The 19,903-nt window shown below is 38.6% G+C and overlaps 3 protein-coding genes across 3 annotated transcripts; all 3 read left to right on the top strand.

The window, feature by feature from the left end:
• Positions 1-1,269: 1,269 nt before the first annotated feature.
• Positions 1,270-2,121, top strand: gja13.1 (gap junction protein alpha 13.1). Its single transcript, XM_063495219.1, has one exon. It carries the CDS (start codon positions 1,270-1,272, stop codon positions 2,119-2,121), a length of 852 nt encoding a protein of 283 aa, XP_063351289.1.
• A 2,773-nt stretch (positions 2,122-4,894) lies between these two features.
• Positions 4,895-6,452, top strand: LOC134642990 (gap junction Cx32.2 protein-like). Its single transcript, XM_063495142.1, has 2 exons — positions 4,895-5,023; positions 5,793-6,452. The coding sequence occupies exons 1-2, from the start codon at positions 4,895-4,897 to the stop codon at positions 6,450-6,452; spliced, it is 789 nt and encodes a 262-aa protein (XP_063351212.1).
• Positions 6,453-8,484: 2,032 nt separating this feature from the next.
• On the top strand, positions 8,485-13,537 carry lg15h1orf198 (linkage group 15 C1orf198 homolog). The gene is made up of 6 exons (XM_063496239.1): positions 8,485-8,820; positions 9,559-9,609; positions 9,692-9,817; positions 10,242-10,409; positions 10,777-11,130; positions 12,308-13,537. Exons 1-6 carry the CDS (start codon positions 8,515-8,517, stop codon positions 12,362-12,364), a joined length of 1,062 nt encoding a protein of 353 aa, XP_063352309.1. The 5' UTR covers positions 8,485-8,514; the 3' UTR covers positions 12,365-13,537.
• The last annotated feature ends 6,366 nt before the right edge of the window (positions 13,538-19,903 follow it).

Raw genomic sequence — 19,903 nt, 5'->3', positions numbered from 1 at the left:
AGTTGTGTGTAATGAATCTAAAATATATGAAAGTCTAATGTTTATCAGTACATTACAGGAAATAATGAACTTTATCACAATATGCTAATTTTGTGAGAAGGACCTGTACATATATTTTGAACACATGCACCTTATTTTCAAATTCCAGTGCTATTTTAAAGTGACATCTCTTGATCGCCAACTGTGCAACTGAAAGAAGACATTCTTCTCTTCTGACACATTTGTGATTAATGGGTTCACATAGAGTGCAAATTTCAAACTAACCTCCCAATTCAGACTAATACAGTTACTAATCATGCTACTCCTCCTCTTCCTCATTTGTATATAACACACACAAAAAATGTAAATACATGAAAACACACACACACACACACTCCTATTTTATTTATTTTCAAACTTTAGTGGCGGTTCACTGACACAAATTGTGGCTTCTGGACACGTAACTGAACACTTGTCAATTATTACACCCGCTGCCCTCTTGGTCTGGTGTTTCTTAAACTTTTCCTGCTCTCGTTAGCTCACATTTACAACGTGACATTAGAGCCAGATGTGTGTTGCGCAACTCAGCCGCTGATCAGAGCACAGAAATCCAAGGTCCAACTATAGTTGGTGATCTTTCTCAACGAGACTCAGTCCTCTCTGAGCAGATCAACAGGTAAGATGTAACGGTTTCTCTCCTCTGCTTCAGATAACCGATCATTTTATCAATTAGAGAAAATTGTTATTATTGGAATCTTTCGAGAAAGACATTAAACAGGACACTAAAGATTAATTTCTTACTTTATCGTAAGTACATCGCTGGTTGTTTATTTAGTTTTCAGTTATAATTACTATTTTTTGATTACATTAACAGCATCAGATTTCTTTGTTAATTTTATTTATGGTATAGTTTTAATCATCATCTTTTTTTTCTGTATGCATAAAAATTTGCAAGTATCTATTTTTAAAAAAGTTTTTTTTTTTCACTTTTACTCATTTGTCTGATGACACTGAGTCTCTTGTTCTTCCGTTTTCTAATGATTAATGATTATGTGTGGAAAATATTGATCCAAAAGCTCAAGGGTCAGAATACTGTAATTTCTTCTTCCTTCTCAGGTTTTAGGAGATAAAATGATCTATCTAAAGAGCTGTAAGCTCTTTTCATTCACCAGCAGTTTATTGATTACAGAATAAGTTGTAGTTAATGTTTCGGAAATAAGGTGTGGTGTTAAGTCTTTACAACGTTTGCCTTCTTTTTTCAGAAAAAGAGGCTAAACACTGTCATTAAAGATGGGAGACTGGGGGTTTCTGTCAACCTTGCTGGAAAAAGTCCAGTCACACTCCACTGTGATTGGCAAGATCTGGATGAGCGTCCTCTTCCTGTTCAGAATCATGGTTTTGGGTGCAGGTGCTGAAAGCGTCTGGGGTGATGAGCAGTCAGATTTCATCTGCAACACTCAGCAACCTGGTTGTGAGAATGTGTGCTACGACTGGACTTTCCCCATCTCGCACATTCGTTTCTGGGTGCTCCAAATCATCTTTGTCTCCACACCAACACTCATCTATCTGGGCCACGCCGTGCACATCATCCACAAGGAGAACAAGCTGAGGGAGCTGCTCTCCAGCCCTGGTGGCACCCAGTGCAAAAGGCCCAAATACACAGATGAAAGGGGGAAGGTGCAAATCAAGGGGAATCTACTAGGGAGCTATCTGACCCAGCTTGCAGTCAAGATAGTTATTGAGGCCGGTTTCATTGTGGGACAATACTATTTGTACGGGTTCGTCATGGTCCCCATGTTCCCCTGTTCTAAAAAGCCCTGCCCCTTCACTGTTGAGTGCTACATGTCTCGACCCACAGAGAAAACCATCTTCATTATTTTCATGCTGGTGGTGGCCTGTGTTTCTCTGGTTCTGAACGTCATTGAGATGTTCTACCTGATTTGCAAAAGGGTCAGGTGTAGACGTCGCCCTCATAAGTTTACCTCTCCAGAATATCCTATTAGCCTCTCAGGTCCAAGGTGGCCAACTGCAGAGGAAGCCCTCAAGCAGAACAGGATGAATGCAGATCTTGAAGCCAGCCACAGTGTTGCAGGGAGCTTGGATGGGGCCAAGGAAGAGAAACGACTCCTGAGTGGTCATTAAAAACCACGTCTGTGACAATTAAAATGTATTATCTTGCTCGGTGTCTGCATTCAGATACATCCAAGGGACTGAAAGACAAGAGAAAAGCTTTGTCATTCTGCATTAATATGTGCTTAGAAAAGTCTTCACAGATATATTCTTCCAGTATTTGCTTCCATTCCATTGTATATGCCTGAAAATCTATTAATAAAAGGTGCAATACCAACATATTTATATTATACGAGCAAACTTTAGCTGCCAGTTGTATACTGCAAAATCATCAAATACAGCAATTTACTGTAAAGTAGATTATAGCAGGAAAACTGTCAAATAAACAGTAAACTACTAGTAATCCTGCCATCAGTATTCTGCTGACAACATAAAAAAATTGTAACAGTTTAATGAGAAAAACTGTCTGTATGCCTGGTCATTGAACGTGTTCTCTAACTTATTGTCTTGTTCATTTTCTATGACTTGATTTACCTACTGAAAGATAAAAATGATGTTGTGTGTTACGTGTAAGCAGCTTTTTTTGTATGCTTATTTGTTTGAAATAAATGACTTGAACTTTAAGAAACGTTGCTTCTATCAATCTCTTGTCTTTAGATGTTCACACTTTTCATTCATAAGCCCTTATTTTAAAAAACCATGATTTACACACATTTTGTGTGACTTCATATCGACAACTAATAATTACTTTCATTATTCATTAGTTTTTTAGTTTTAGTTTTTCTAGTTTCAAGTTTCAATTTTTATTGTCATGTACAGATAAACAGTGTAGCCACATTTACCCATAATGAAATTCTTTGGCTCGTGCTCCTCAGCTTTACATGAGCATATAGAAGTGTGCAGTTAAATTAAGAAGAAAATAACAGAAAATAGCGGTAATAATAATGATAAAGAGAAAAAAAGAGAAAAAAGTATTCAATATTTAGATAATTAAAGACAAGTAGTATTTACAGTTTGTGCAAAACTAGTGCAATGATCATTTAAGTGGCATTGGTTGAAGTGACAGTGTGTAGAAACTGGCAAATAACGACAGTCAAAGCCTCCCAGAGCTGATAATTGTGATAATAGCTGATAGTTTTGTTTAACATATTTTGAAATGCAATAATTTTATATTTGGCTAAACTTATGTAAATAATTATTTAATACAAGGTTGTTACATATGAATCATGTGGTGACTGACTAATTTTTCCATCTAAAATCTGGTATTTCTTCAGAATGGGGTGCGGCTGTTAGGCTGACTGGTAATCGATCCCGCTATTCTTTCAAAGTTTATCTAAAGACAACGAGAACATCTACATAAAATAAAAATATAAAGAAAAAAATGAAAGAAAGTGGGACATTATAGATCAAATGTATCAGCTCAGCATATTTCAGTTCAATATTTCAATCTTTGTGAAGCTTATAATACTAAACTTACTCAGTTTGTTCGGAATTTCAGCATTTTTTAATGACAAAACGAACATGAGTCCTCACAAAGTGCAGCAGCGTCACTGCTTGACTGAACATTCATGTTCACTGTAATCTGTTTGCGCCGTTTAGTCGTTGACTCTGTTACTGTTTGACTAAAAATGCATAACTGACAAACGTTGTTGAATTCAAAATGTTAAAGAAGCTTATCGTACAACGATAACTACCACTGTATCATCTTATGAAACCAATGCAGAGGAAAAAAAATCAAGTACAAGCGGTTAACAGTTTGGCAATCATTAACATTTTCCATGTTCAGCCCAATTTTGTCTACATGAGATTTCTCATTTCCAGATGTCATGACAACGTGACAGCTCACACGCTTGCACAACTCCATCTAATCTAAAGTTCAAGGTATCATAGACAAGTCTGGTTTGGTACACTCGCTGCCATTCAGCTCTACAACCGGTGACTGATTCGCTTGTCTGCAAGAAGAGCTGTTAAACTCAAAGGTAAGCTACAGAATGACTTATTTAAAAATCCTCCTCATTTACAAGGCATTTATTTTTAATTCTAAACTGTAAACAGGCTAAACCTTTAATAAATATATTGGAATAAGATTCAAATAATGTCATGATCTCATTATTAAGGTATCTTAAGATGCATCTTGTCATGTGTTGACTGATGAGCACTGATAGAGTGCTGAGGGTATTATTAGGGAGTGTATGTTAGTGAGACAAAATGACACACTATACATAATCTGTGACAGTAAACATCTGATTAACTACATTTTTCTGTATTTTCTCAGATTGGATAAATCAGTGATATGCAGTTATTACGCTGTTAATGCACTAAAGGGCTTTTCTTTCATATGATAAAAATATAGTGAAAGCCATATACAAATATTTGTTGCTTGTACATTCTTCTTGTTTAAAATCCAATCAAATATATTTACTCCACAGCTCCTACTTTAACCTCTAAACAGTCACTGGGGATTGTAGTACATGTGATTGTCTTAGAAGCAGGGCAGACTTTCTGCTGATACTGGTGATGTTTAACCATTTCCATTTATTAATTTTAACAAACTACAAGCTAATAATTTAAATAATAAAATACTTCAATCTATAAGTTTGAAAGACTCAAAATTTGAGGCCAGTTTAGTCATCTGACTCTACAATTTAAGTTTAATTTAGAAAGTCTCAGTTAGATATAATTTGAATATAGTGTACTGTATATGCAACAGCTAAATAAACAAACTATGATCTCCTCAGCAAAACATTTATTTTCTAAATGGTCTGCCGAAGGCTAGATTTGATGAAACTTTGAATTTATTCACATCTTATCAGTCATTAAGGATCTTTATTTGTTTTCAGAAACCATGGGTGAGTGGGGATTTCTGTCTTCGCTGCTGAATAAGGTCCAGTCCCACTCCACGGTCATCGGGAAGGTCTGGCTCAGCGTGCTTTTCATCTTCAGGATCATGATCCTTGGAGCTGGAGCAGAGAAGGTCTGCTTCTACTTTTTCATCTTTTGGGGGAAAGAATTATACATAACTCACATGCCTTAGGTACTTTTGTGAGTTTTGGCCTTTCAGATTAAAAACAAACAAACAAAAAAACGCCCTCTGGTGGGTATAACAAAAGTCCACAGTGAAAACAGCGTTGAAACTGAAATTCAAATAATGATTTGATAGCAGTAAATTTTCTTCACAACCAGTGGATTACAGTGGATATATAGATATATATATGTATGTGTGTGTTGTTTGTTTCTTAACTTTTTCCTCTTTATAATATGAGAATGACACATTTTTCTCAATATAAATTTGCTAGGTTGCACTGACAGTGAGAAAACACTGGTTTGGTACATTGAGATTTTATGATTAAAGTTGATCTTACTATAGATATATAGCAGTTATACTCTTAGTCTAATTCTATTTTATAGCCTGATCATTGTACAGACTAATACTTTACAAAATATGTAAAATATACAATATATTTTTGGTTTGGTTTGGTTTTGTTGTCCAGTCTGCACTGTTCATACTCAGGCAAATCAAGTGTACCAGTTATTCAATTAAAAAAGCACAGATAACTCTGTAAAACAAGTTTGTTTATAAAACTAGTATGAAAGTTAAGTTAAATCAGCTTGCTTACTATATGTTAGGACATTGATTTTGCACTTCAGTGTATAGGATTTGTGCTGCTGTGTGACTAAATGTAATACCTTAATTAAAAAAAAAAAATTTAATAATAATAAACACTGTCATCTGAACATTGCAGGTTTGGGGTGATGAACAGTCCAAGATGGTTTGTAACACCAAACAGCCTGGTTGCAAGAACGTGTGCTATGACCACGCCTTCCCAATCTCACATATACGATTCTGGGTCCTGCAGATCATCTTCGTCTCGACACCGACACTGATCTACCTCGGTCATGTCATGCATGTCATCCACAAAGAGAAAAAGCTGAGAGAATATATACAGAACCACTCTAGCAGTGAAATAACAAAAGCTCCAAAGTATACAAACGAGAAAGGAAAGGTGCAGATTAAAGGTAATCTGCTGGGAAACTACATGGTCTCCATAGTGTTCAGGATCCTCATGGAGATAGCATTTATTGTGGGGCAGTATTATCTGTACGGGTTCGTAATGGACCCATTAATTGTCTGCTCCCGAGCCCCATGTCCCTACACTGTTGAGTGCTACATGTCTCGACCCACTGAGAAGACCATCTTCATCATGTTCATGATGGTAGCATCCTGCCTGTCGCTTGTGCTCAACGTGGTTGAGATCTTCTACCTGCTGTGTCGTCGCTCATCCAGACGAAAGGCCAAAACAGTGCCGATGACCGCCATTCCCCTTCACCCCCGTTTCACCAGTGACACCATGTTGAAAAATCAGAAACTTAGCCTCAATGATGTCAGTCACAGCACAGCCTGAGGAGTGCTGCTTTGATCCAATGTGCAGTATTTGAACAGTTAACTAGGGGCAAATAACAAAGAGGCTAATAGGGATACATTGCAAGAAGCTTTGGCACACATTTGTAAAAAGAAAAACAAACGACTTTCACAGCTATTTATTTTAAATGCTTAAAATTCATGCAATAAACTCACACATCTGAAACATCTAAAACAATCTGATGTTTGGTATATTGTCACTGGAGTAAATTGTTGTTGTCTCTTTTTAACTTACTTTTGGTTTTATACATAATATTACAGGTGCATATGTTGGTATTAGTTGAAAAGTCTGATGTGTTGCTTGTGACTACGTGGGCTAAATATCTAGAGACTAGATTTCTGAACCCACAGCTGATATCGTTTAACTGCTGCAGTTTGCATTTACTAAAAGCCATTTTGTAGTGCTAAGAAGGTAGGACTGTTAGCACTACTTTGCTTTATAAATGTCTTTTTTCTTTGTTTCTCTGATGTACTGATGATTTTACAGACATGGTTTTTTGGAAATGTACGTTTTTGTCATTTAAAATGGTTTGCTTTGATGTTTATATATTAATATATGCGACTTCATGTGGCTTGTCTTTGTACCTCATGTAATCTTAATAAATATTATTGAGAAAAAATATTTTTTATGTTTTGAATTTTGTTTTAAAATTCTGTTTATGTTTAATTATCTTTGTCTTGGAAACTCTTTCCTTTGATTTATTATAAATGACTCACTGAGAAGAAGTAAAACATCAAAGACAAATTTCAGATCTGTGAGGAGAAATAAATACCAATACTCAGATGTAGACTATCAGATCAAATTAAAAGTAGTATGTGATTATGAAGTTCTGTAACTTTACAAAGAGGATGCAAATGACTGTTGCAGTTTGTTGCAGCTCTGGGGTTCTTTATTTGTCCATATGGATTAGATGAATAAAGCTTGCACATGATTTAACTTTGCAGTTCTTAAAATCAATGCATAGCAGCTAAAGGAGTAAAGAAACAGCAGTTTGATGATGATTTTTGCCACAACTTTTTTATTATTATTATTATTTACTTTATTTGAAATTATAAAGTTAACAGTCAGTCATTCCAGTTCAGTTTAAATAAGAGTCACAATAAGCAGTACGATGAAAAAAGGATGGGTAAAAAGGAAAGAAAAGAAAACATTTTTTTGCCACAATTTATAAAGCCAAGCTTTTAAAGCTTGTTCCCACTGCCCTCAAGTGGTCAACAACACACAACAGGTTTAATGGACACTTGAAGCGTTTGAATAGCACTTAAACTCACTGGAAAACATCATGAGGTTGAGGAAAGACATGAAGCAGAATTCATAAGGATGCAGGAAAAGAAAAGTGCTCAAAGAATCCAACTATACTTACACAGGCCTTCTTAATAATGAGAGTGGTTGCTGTGGGCCTACTGTGTTGAAATGAGGCGGACTAGAAAAAGCACTACTTAGATAAGTCATGCTGTGTGTTCTTACTGTGTTATTTTATGTGAGCCACATAAAAGAGAACCACAGGTGAAAAATATCACTGTGTTACCTAGGCAATCCTCAATTAAAATCACCATACAGCTTGTTTTATAAGAAATAAACATTTGTCACAATGAGGTAAGTTGACTACTCTGTCCACTAATATTCTTTATATCTTCCTCTTTATGTTATCCAGTGCAACTTGTGCCTTTATGCTATGTTATGCTAATTCCTGTTGATCATTCCTGGTGATCATTTTAATATAGCTAGTAATTTACAAAGCTCTTATGTACTGGCCCCGTATGTATGGCTGGCAGCCTAATATATATATATAGATAGATAGATAGATAGATAGATAGATAGATAGATAGATAGATAGATAGATAGATAGATAGATAGATAGATAGATAGATAGATAGATAGATAGATGAGCCGGTCACACATACACGTACACTAGAACACTAGATGGCGCCATTAGCCCTTAAATCTGAACGGTGGTGCCGTATGGATTTTATGGTGACGCCTACTCAGCGACGAGTACCGGCTTCCTCTTTCTCACAATAACAACAGCTGGCCCCAGTTAAATATGGCCGCCGCAACCGTGGCGGGGCTCGATGCCCACAGGATGGAGGAAAAGAAGTTGGAGTACTTCTCCTCCATCAACTCCATGGCAAAGAAAATAATGCAGGAGAGGGAGAAAATCAAAGCCAAGCACGGCTTGTCCTGGGAGAAAATGACGCCGCAAGAGCAGGACAACGCCATCGACAACTGGATGATGGATCCTCATATCCGAGCCCGATACGCTATGCACAGAATTGAGCGTGAAGAAGTGGTCTGTTACCCTAAAATGCTCATTCAAACGGGTCAGAAGATAGTTCACTTCGGAGAAGAGGTACTTAAAAGACATTAGAGTTTGGATTTTGTGTGTTTTAAGGTGTGTTTTAGGGCGAGGATAGCCCGCTAACAAGAAAAGCCTGCTAACTAGAGCCACGTAGCCTCTAAAATATGTTGGTAAACGTCACTGTGGCGAGGCGGCTGGCAACAAATATGGTGTTGTGTCATTGTATAATGAATAGAAATATTTAACAGTGAAACATTGTATATTTTAAAGGGTTTAAAATGACATGGGCTTTATTTTTCTATATGGTAAGAGCCACTGTATTTATGCGAGTTTCATTATTAATGTAATCGTTGATTTGTAAAAGATAAATGCAGAAAAAAAAGTAGAGTTTGCAAAGACAGTGTGCCTTTATGGGCTTTAAATACTTGTAACTAATAACATATTTACTGTTTTATAATAGTAAGCATCAAAACATACACATCAGCTCACAGCAACACTTTTTTTAAATGATATCAAGGCAGCTATGAGCAGATTTTGACAAGTGTTTAACTCCTATAAAGAAAAACTGGCAGGTAGGAAGTATCAGTTGTTGCCTTTTAACCGATAAACCAGTGTATCAAAAGGAAGTCTTACAATAGACAAGGTATTTGTTGGCGCTAGATTATAGAAAATACATACATCATATGTTACTTTAACCACCTAACCTAGTATAAATACCCTTAAATGCGGGCAGTGAGCACAATGACTGCGTAAGCTGAAACTAATCACAGCATGTGTTTCTGTGTTTAGGATATCACCTGGCAGGATGAGCATTCTGCCCCTTTTTCATGGGAAACAAAGGTAAAAATGAATTAACAGGAATGTCTATGTTTTCTGGATACATAAAGTATATCCTCCCTTACATGTCATTCGCATCTTTCAGAGTCAGATGGATTTCAGCTTGACATCAGGCCCTGTAGACCAGGGGATCTCATCCTCCCAGTCTGACTCAAAAGCGGCAAAGGTTACTCATTCCGGTCAGATTGGCAAGAGTGCAGCAGGAACAAAGGTATGATGGGGCCTCATATTTAAAGCAGAGATTCAGCATGCACATTTGGAAGGGAAGTGTTTGCTGTTGTAATAGGACTGTAAAATGAGTGAAACATTTGCAATAGTCGAGCATAAAGTGGATGTGGTGATGTTTGTTTAATTTTGTGTAAAAATGGCAGAAATGTTAACTGTATATTTTTTGTATTTCTTACCGTTAATGCCTGACTATTGTGATTTTTCACAGAACAATTGCTTGTTGTAGCCACAAAAAAAGTTTTCAGATACATTTCTTTCTGAAAAACCTTCACCTTTGCTCACACTTTTAAAAAGAGCTAAGTAGAACTCCTAAAATAGGTTTTAGGGATTTTACCCGACAAGCCTCGTTTCACAGTATCTTAAGAATGCAGGACTGTGTGCATAATTGTTTCTGTGTGGTTGGGAAGGTGTCTGTCAGCGAGGGCCGGAGACCAGAAGAGGAGTCATCTTTCTGGAAGATCAGTGCTGAGAGGTCCAGGCTGGAGGGTGAGCAAGCTGACTTCCAGTCCCTGACCCCCAGCCAGATCAAGTCCATAGAGAAAGGAGAGAAACCCCTCCCATCCTACCTCCGACAGGTACGCATGTAAAAAATACCATCACATCCCATTTACTGATTACAATCTGAAGGTTGGAACTTCTTCAAAAAAAGTTATGGATGATGCCGAATTCTCAGGCAAAAACATTCGATATGATCTGTAAAGTTTCTGATAAATAACAGATGGAAAGTTCCAGCCTTAACATGTGTTATCAGACTGTGTATTAAAATAGAATCTAGCCTGAAACTGCAGTATCAGGCATCAGTGACACCTCCATGAGTAGAAGCAGATGGCAAATGTAAACAAGCTACAGTTTAAAAAGGAAAGAAAAGAAAATGTAAAATTGATGCCAGGTTTCTTTCTGAACGTTATCCTTCTATGCTTCTTTCTTTACATTTTCCCACAGGATAGCTCTGTCAGCTCCAAGGAGCCTGAAACTGCAGAGCACCACGCTCCAGCTCCCACTAGGTCCACCAAGCATAGAGCACCCAAGCCTCCTGCGCCACCACCTCCTATCCCCACTGCTGTCAGCGCAACCCCGGCATCCATCTCCATTTCTCCAAACCCACCCCCACCTATCAGCATCCCATCTACAAATGCAGGCTGGGAGAGATCTCAGAGCACCCTGCCATCCGTCAGCAACACGGTCGATGAAATGTTCGCCTCCAACCTGGTGTCCAAGCCTTCAAATGTCTCGAAGGAGAAAGAGAAGGAGGAAGAGGGCTCAGCCAATATTGATGTCAGCCCCACCTTTACTCAGGTAAGTTCCGTTTTCAGAGACTGCAAGTACTAAGTACATTTGAATTAAGCATTTGCTTTGGATTTTATTAAACACTAGCTAAAATTAAAACTAAAAGGCCCAGCTCTTTGAAATACCTGCTGCTTGATTTTAAGGTGACCGGGCATGAGATATGCTTTAAAAAGGTCATACCGTATCTGTTTATCCCAGTATTTACAGGCCCATGATAATATTGGTTCTTGACCTGATCCAGGCTTTCTAAAGGTTACATGTATAGTTTAGAAAACTTAAAAAAAAAAAAAACTTAACTTCAGAAAATGGTTATGTTTTTAGCTTTAGTTCATTATTGTTTGTACTGACGCAGAGAAACATCCTCCCTTTAAGTTTTACATTAAAGGGAGGACTCAGTGTTATTGATAAGGATGAAACCAGATATTGGATATTAACAGCAAACCTTGACATTTTGTGTCATAACATTGGAACTGAGAGTTATCATGTAGTTGATACATTTTCATTTTGTTGGTGTTGGACATAGTGACTAAAGTCTATTACTGACCCATGTTTCTGTATTAAGGCTGCAGGCTGCTGTGTTATAGGATCAACACAGATGTCACATAATGACAGTGTACGACTTATTCTGCCAAGAGACATCACTGGTCTTTCAAACTTGGCCTTTCTCCAACACGACCACCTTTGTTTCCTTTGTAACAGAAGACTAATATGTTATTTATGGTCTCGTGTTGGAGCCTAATCACATAGGACTTTAGCTGCATGACAACGCAGTTTGCAAAAAAGCCAAAAATGCAAAGCCCAGTGACAGTAATGAAGAGTGCAGGTAGAATACTGAATGGCTTGAACAGGACAGAGATGATTAAAAAAAATGATAGACAAACTGTCACAAACTGCATAATTATATGAGGCAAACACAAACCCCAAAGAGGACTGATGCTATGTGCAATTAAAGAAAGAGTCCCAAGCTTTAATAGCCCATGTCAGGCCCATGTCACCTGACAAGCCTCCTGTGTCAGCCAGTCTTTAGCAAGAGTAGGACAGTGGGAGGGGCATTACCAAACAAGGTCTTTGTCTTTTATGACTTCTTTGTTGGTAGCCCAATAATAGCTCAAACACAGAGAGTGTCTGTACAGTGTCTTCTGCCTCACTGCTATTTATCAGGATCTCTCTGTTTCTCTTCTTTCAGTTTAATACAAGCAGCAGCATCCTGAAGACCGGATTCGACTTCCTAGACAACTGGTAAACCACAGCAGGACCTAGTCACCGCTCTGAATGAGTCATCCTCATCATAACTTTAAAGAAGGACCACACTACCATGACCGCAGACATCCACGTCTAGATTTAAGAGACACCATTCTTTAAAAATAACCACATTATGTTCTTGTAATCGTCTTCAGTGGGTAGTTAAGACATTATCTCACTGCCCCTTTCCTGGTGGATTTTTTTCCCCTCTCCTTTCTTAGAATAGGATCGAGTCCTTAGAATTGCCAAACACTTCCACATTTTCCACTTGATATGAAGTCTATTGGAAATCCACTCAGAGAACAATTGAAATCAATAAGTTTATCGATCTGATGTACACGCTGGTCACATAATCCTGCTGAATACAGTAACCTGATGATTTTGTTGTGTACATGTGCTGTGAATGCACAATTGATTTCACACGTAGCTCCTAGACACGAGTCTATCAAATGAACAGTTTTATTCGTCAACATGGAACAAAACACTAAACCCATATCCAGGTTTAAGTTAAGATTTTTTGTTATTCTTTATCTATCATGTTCTTTTTATTTATGCTTATATATTCCTGTAAACCTAAGAAATTTAGAGTAGTGCGTGATGTTGCAGTCCTGACCCACACAGTGCAATTACTACAGTAAAAATCTTGGGATTTTACCGTTACATCTCTTATTACTGCAGAATGTATTTAAAGCTTTTATACATACATAGAAATAGATGGTTGGTTTAAATGTAGCTAAATAGAAACCACAGCATTGTTCTGTTTGGTATTTGGAAAAAAACACACAGGAGGGAAGAACTGGGAAGTGCTCAAACTTAGTCATGGAAAAGTCATGGGCTGTATGTCCGGGCTGCTATGGGAACCAGTTACAGATGTCCTGCATGGATTCAGCTACTTGGCAACACTTTCACCCCTCCCAACTTTCACCTTTGACCTCAAAATAATGCTGAAGAAAACTAGTGTGCATAGTGTGAAATGATTCACACTCAACTATTGTGCCGTAGGTAAATGGGCAGGCTTATAGTGTTTGGTGGCACTTGTGTCAGATCTACATGTAATGCTTAGTACATGGTTTTCTATATTTATCTGCTCATTGTATCTTCTGTTACACACGTGCATCACATTCATGCATTTTGGGGTCACAGTTTGGAAGGAAATAAACAAATTGTACTTAAACCTGGCTCTTATCCTTTTCATTCTATCACGAACCACATTCCTTTCTAATGGCTCCATGACACCCAAAAATAATATTTTCCTCAAATAGTAAAGACCATGATGATAAAAGTTTCCATGTGGAGGAAAAGAAAGCGGTCACTGCAGTAGTTTATGGTGGGAAAAACCTACATCAGAAAAAGTGGTGAAAAGAACTCAGTGTTTCTCCATCTATGATTCCTAATCCATCATGTCATTAGGGAGGAGAGAGACAGGTGCTGTAGCTGAAGGAAGTTTTGTACTGCTCTGATAAAACATCTCATCAGCCCTGTTCAGAATCATTAGACCTAAATCTACCATCTCCCTCTGGGGTGCAAAGCAACCACAAGACCAGTCCAGTGTGTATTTTAGGAAAGCAAGAGCGATATTCTGTTTCATGCATTATGTATGTTGTGAAGGGCTGGTCTAGGCATAGCTACTCAGCTCTCTCACACTGAGGTAAAGTAACATTTGTCAGTGTTGCTAGGGTTTGATGGACCTAAATTGTTTTTTTTAACTTAAGTCTGTACAGCAAATGTAAAGCTGCTTTCCTGTTTTAGTCCAATGGTCATCTGAAGCTTCATTAAGGCATATTTGTATAGATTTAAAAAATCTTTATATTAAGTGAACAGGCTGCTAGCAGTTTTATTGTGTCCAGGCAAAAAAGCATGGTTATTATAGTTTACTTAAAAAACACTAATATTAGATGAGGAAAAAACCCTGGTCCCCCTGGCTCTGTTGGGCCTCCTCCGGTGCATGGAGGGCCCTCGGGTCTCTGGGCCTGGGGCTCAGTCTGCCCTGGCGTAGCCAGCTGCAGGTGGAGCCTGCGGGCTCGTTGTTGCAGCCCCCTGTGGCTTCTGCAGAGTGGCTGCTAGGTGGCCCCCATCCGGGACACTCTTCAGCCCTTTTCTAGGTAGGTGGCACGATTGCCCCTGCAGTGGTCCTCCTTGGGCTCTTGTGCTCTGAGGAGCCTCTGGATGTCTTGGGCCCATGTCTCCTCCATGCCTACTTCATGACCTGGAAGGCAGGGCTATGGCTCCCCATACCCACAATTAGATACTTACATGGAGAAACTTTATGAACATAACTGTGCTCACACACAAGTGTACAAACAGGTACTTCCAGACACACATTATCTTGGTTGGCTGCTGCCTCTAAACATACAATCGTAATCAAAAGTTTAAGAGCCCTTGAAAAATGGCCAATAATTATATTTTGCATGATTGGATCTTAACAAGGTTCCAAGTAGAACTTCAACATGCAACAAAAAGAAATGGGAGTAGGACAAAAGATTTTTGTTGAGCATGCAATTTATTGAAAACAACGCTTAAACTGAAACAGGCTGTTTTACAGCTGATCAAAAGTTCCAAACATGAACTCAGTAATGAGTAGCTCCACTGTTATTGCTGATGCGAGCGTTTCCATAAGGTGAGTGGGAACATTTCACCAACTGGTGAAGACGGCTGCACAAAGGGCATCTACTATCTGCAACTGTTGTCCATTTTTGTGAACTTCCCTTGCCATCCATCCAAAGGTTCCTAATTGGATTTAGATCAAGGGGAATACGCAGCATGTTCCAGAAGAGCTATCTTACTCTCCAGGAAGAAGTCCGTTGTTGCTGGAAGAAGTCCATTGGTTTTTTTTATGTTGTTGTTTTTTTTCTCTCTCTCAGCAGGTGATCAAGCAGATTTTCAGTGTCTTTTCTCTCTATATTCCTCTTCTCCTCTATTTCCCCCCACGACCTTCACAATCTTCCCAACCTTTCGTTCTCTTTCCTGTCCTCCGGTCCTGTCCATTCTGACTGCAATAACTCGTGAAAAAAATAAATAAATAAATAATGTTAATAATAAAGGTAGAATAAAATATGACAATCAAGTGGACCAGTATAGCAAAAGCCGTACAATCTACTTGGGAAAATAAATCTGCTGGGCATTTTTCTTGGCTTTCAGGCAATAATTCTGATTGCTAACAGTGCCGGACAGGACAGTCCAAAAAGTAAATAAATAAAATAAAATAAAAACTAAACAGAAACAAGCAAAACCACTCTGGATATGAATCAAAACTAAACTTAACTCAATTAAACAATAATTAAAAAAAAAAAACTAGTTAGAAAATACAGAACTATAACAATTTTTCAAGAAAGCTGATAAAATCCAACCATCCACCTTCTGCTCCTTATCCAGCTTTGAGTCATGGGAGAAGCAATATGAACACAGAGGCCCAGATTTCCCTCACTCCAGCCACCTCTCCTCTCAGCTGAGAGATATGATCTCTCCAGCGAGTCCTGGGTCTGCTTACTGGTAGGAGATGCCCAAAACATCTCGCCTTGGAGGCTTCCAGGAGGCATCCTAGTGAGATGCCTGAACCACCTCAGTTGTTGAATAGTATCTGAAATATACTACTATCCAAAAATAGTATCTGAAACCATGAACTGTCAGACCAAACCACAACAAACTGGTGGTTTGAATCCACCAGTCGGCTGGGACTTTTTTGTGGAGTCTGCATGTTGTCGCTGTGCCTGTGTGGGTTCTGTCTGAGAACTCAGAAATTTCTCCCATGATCCAAAGCCAGGCATGTTTGATTGATTGGTGACTCTAAACAGAAGTCAGGGATCAAACCACCAATCTTCCAAATGGTAAATAACACTCTCTACCACATCTGCAGAGCCAGAGATATTCTGCTTTTGCTTCTTCCTCCTAGTCAAAATTTGGCACCAGAATTACCCAGAATGCAGCTCGGCATCTACGCGAGTTGAGCAAAACTTGGGAACATTCAGTCCCACTGAGTCAGGTGAAATCACTTGAGGCACTCTCAGTCTTTGCACAGCTCCCTGTGCAGTCATAAAAAAGCTGTATAAGCAGTAGTCGGCTACTCCCACAGACTTGTTAGCAGATTTCAATCTGCACTTTTATGTTGTCCATAATTAGACTACAATGCATGACTGAAGAACTAATTAATATTAAATGGTCAGAGTCGACTCATAACCATCTTATATTGTCCATTTATCACATTATGTATTATGAGTGCTTGTGGACACTCTGGACTGAGGCACCTCTGTCCAGTCCGGCTGCCTCACTGAAGCACCACCCAGTGCTTCCAGACCCTGAATGGCTGCTTTGTGTTTAGGAAATGTTTGGGTGAAGATGTATTTTTTCATCAAAAATCTGGGTGAATGAAAATCATTGAATGGTATTAAAGTTACAATGAAAACAGAAACAGGACTCTTGTTGTGTAACAGTTTGTTACCTTATGTCTCGCAGACTAATGAGGCAGCCAGCTCTACGTACGTTATTCAGTAAAAATAAAACCAAAGGTCATCTCTGCAGAGCCAAAAGAAATAATCTGATAGTGACGGATAGTAACTGTTAGTGTTGTTCCTGATTGATGTTTTTTTCCCTCCCAGGTCAGACATGACAGGGTTAGGTGGAAATTTGACTGAGTCATCCAGATATTTTGCTGTTGATATACTCCATGATAAGTGAGCAATGTTTGCATTTCAGTCCTATTCTGCAGAACTGTTACTACAGAGGATTATTTTGCTGTTTTTGTTTGGTCTTTGAGAATATAGTAAAAATATTTTAGTGACAAACTCCTCAAGCCTAAGTGTGTGCTTCAAAATCCTCAATGAGGCAAAAGGAAGACATTTTTCTAATGGTGCATTTGAATACAGTTGTGTTTTATTCACTGTTTCTATAAACCAGCGATAAGGAACCATGAGGTCAAAGCAAGGATTTTCTTGCTCACATTTATTTTTCCAGACCATTGCTCCACTCCAAACTGAGGTCTGGAAACATGTCTGGAATCAGTTGTGTTACTGAAACAGCTGTGCATGTGCAGCTGTCCTGCCGACTCCGACTCGACTGTCCCTCACAGTCCCCGTCTGAGCTCCACCCAGTCTCCACATCGCAGAGCCTTTCCTCATTCGCTTCCCTGGAAATTCTGCTGGATTCTTGTGGCATTTTAACTGGCATACCTCCTGCTGCAGGCCCAAGCACACATGGACACACACATACACACACGGCCACTTACATAAGGTTTCTCTTCAGTGGCAGGTTAGTCATTATGTCACAATTTCCTAAACAAATTCACAAAACTATATTTCTATTACCAACAATGTATTTAATTATACTAGAAAACTGTTCAAGTTTTATATTAAACACATTTAGCCAAATTCATAAAAGGGCTGTTTGTGTGTAGATATGATATATGGTATGTGGGTAACTGACTTTATGAACAGTGTGCTCATGAATGACTTTGAAATGACTTGCAAACTGTAAAACCCTTAACTAAAAATAGTTAAGGCCATAAGAATTTTAAATGTGATACCATGATATCACTAAATCATGAAAACAGGTCTTAAATCAAGCACTCAAGACGTTATGTAAGATTTTCAGCTTTAATTCAAGATGTTTGGCAAAAATCTTCCAATAACTGTTTAATAGTTGCAACCATTTTTATGCATAGTCCCCTATTTTCAGAAGCTCAAAATTAATTGGCAGTTGACTGTGAGGTGATGTCTGTTCTCTCATTATTTTTAATTTAAAAAATTAAGGAGATAAAAGATCTGAAGTTTATTCCAAGTGCTGATCTTGCATGTGGTGGCTTTCCAATGGACCACTGCATTTGAGGTCCAAAGAGATTTTGATGTAAGTGAAGGAGGCCATCATTAGGCTCACAAACCCAAATAAACCCAATGAGGGCATAGCAGGAACTTTAGGAGTGACCTAATCAACAGTCTGATACGTCCTTAAAAAGAAGGAATGCAGTGGCCAGCTCAGCAACACCAAAAGGCCTGAAAGACCACAGAAGACAATTAAAGAATTCTTTGCTTAGTCAAGAAATTCCTTTCACATTATCTAACCAAGTCAGGAACACTTTTGGATGAGCTCAGAATATTATTGTCAAAGTCTACAATCAAGGGATGCCTCCGGGAAACCCCCCCCCCCCCCCCCCCCCCCCCAAGAATTTACAACAAGGTGTAATCTGTCGATAAAACTCAAGAACAAGAAGGCCAGGTTAAACTTTGTCAGAAAACATCTAACAGAGGCTGCACAGGTGTGGAAAACGTCTTTGGATCAATGAAACGAATGATAACAGAAAAGCAACAGGTCAGGATCTGAAGCATACCGCATTGTCTGTCAAATATGGTGGCGTTATGTCATGTTCAAACATGACTGCCAGTGGAACCGGATCACTAGTGTTTGTAGGTGACTGTTCGAAGTTCATCTGTCCATCCATCCATCCATCCATCCATCCATCCAGTTCAGGGTTGCAGGGGGGCCTTGGAGGTTATCCCAGCTGTCATATGGGAAAACCTGGGGTACACACAGGGCAAGTTGCCAGCCTATCACAAAGCCGCTGATAGAAGCAGTGGGGCTATACGTGTTTGGGCCGATACTCTGCTTTGATTAAAAAAAAATGCTGTAAAACTGACCAAAAGCATCTTGCAAAAGCAACCCAAGAGTTTAAGTCAAAAAAAGGGGTATTCATCAATTACCAAGTCAAGTCACCCGATCTCAACCCCATAAAGCACAGTTCAGTTGTGAAATACAGAAAGACCCACAAATGAGCAGCAGCTGAAGGTGGCTGTAGTAAAGTCCTAGCAGAGCATCTCAAGGAAGGAAATGCAGCATTTGGGTAGTTGGTAGCTCAATTATTAGTATAGTCTGCAACCAGTTTCTTCCAATTTTCTTAATATGGAATTTCAGTCACTCAACAGTTTTGGGGCTCTATTTTTGTTTCTTTATGCTCCAAATGCTTTCAGTGAGTGACAAGTTTGGACAGCAGACATAACAGTTTGTCATGATCTTTCCTGAAAACTATCGATCACGATATATGTTGCTTGAAAACCTGCATATTTCATTTTCTGCATTAATGGAACTTCTGAACAGATGCAGATCTCCTGTGCCACGAGCATGCCGACAACATCACAATCTTTAGTCCAAAGACAAATTTGGATTGTTCAGTGCACAGGAACATTTTGGCTGAAGCAACTATTATTCACAGTGGTTTTCAGAAATGTTCCCGTGCTAAGGATTTCTACTCCAGAATCATTTCTGGTTTTGATGCAGCTTTGCACGAGAGCGCAAACATCATGAACATTCAGTTCCGGTTTCTGCCCCACTCCCATCTCTCCTTTTATATGTGAGATAATCCACCAGATGTTTGGTTTTACAGTGTTCTTTCATCCCCGTCCTAACTTTCATTTCACAAATGTGTTATTTGTGTTTGTAGATTTAAAAAATTTGGTTTTCAAATGATTGCATTCTGTTTTTGTTTACATTTTCAAGGACTGAAATAAAATGCCCATTTTTTTTGCTGGCCACACTAACTCAAGGACAGAAAAGTCGG

The sequence above is a fragment of the Pelmatolapia mariae genome, linkage group LG15 (assembly GCF_036321145.2).
Source record: "Pelmatolapia mariae isolate MD_Pm_ZW linkage group LG15, Pm_UMD_F_2, whole genome shotgun sequence".
Taxonomy (NCBI): Eukaryota; Metazoa; Chordata; class Actinopteri; order Cichliformes; family Cichlidae; genus Pelmatolapia; species Pelmatolapia mariae.
This window is presented reverse-complemented; position numbering and strand designations above follow the sequence as displayed.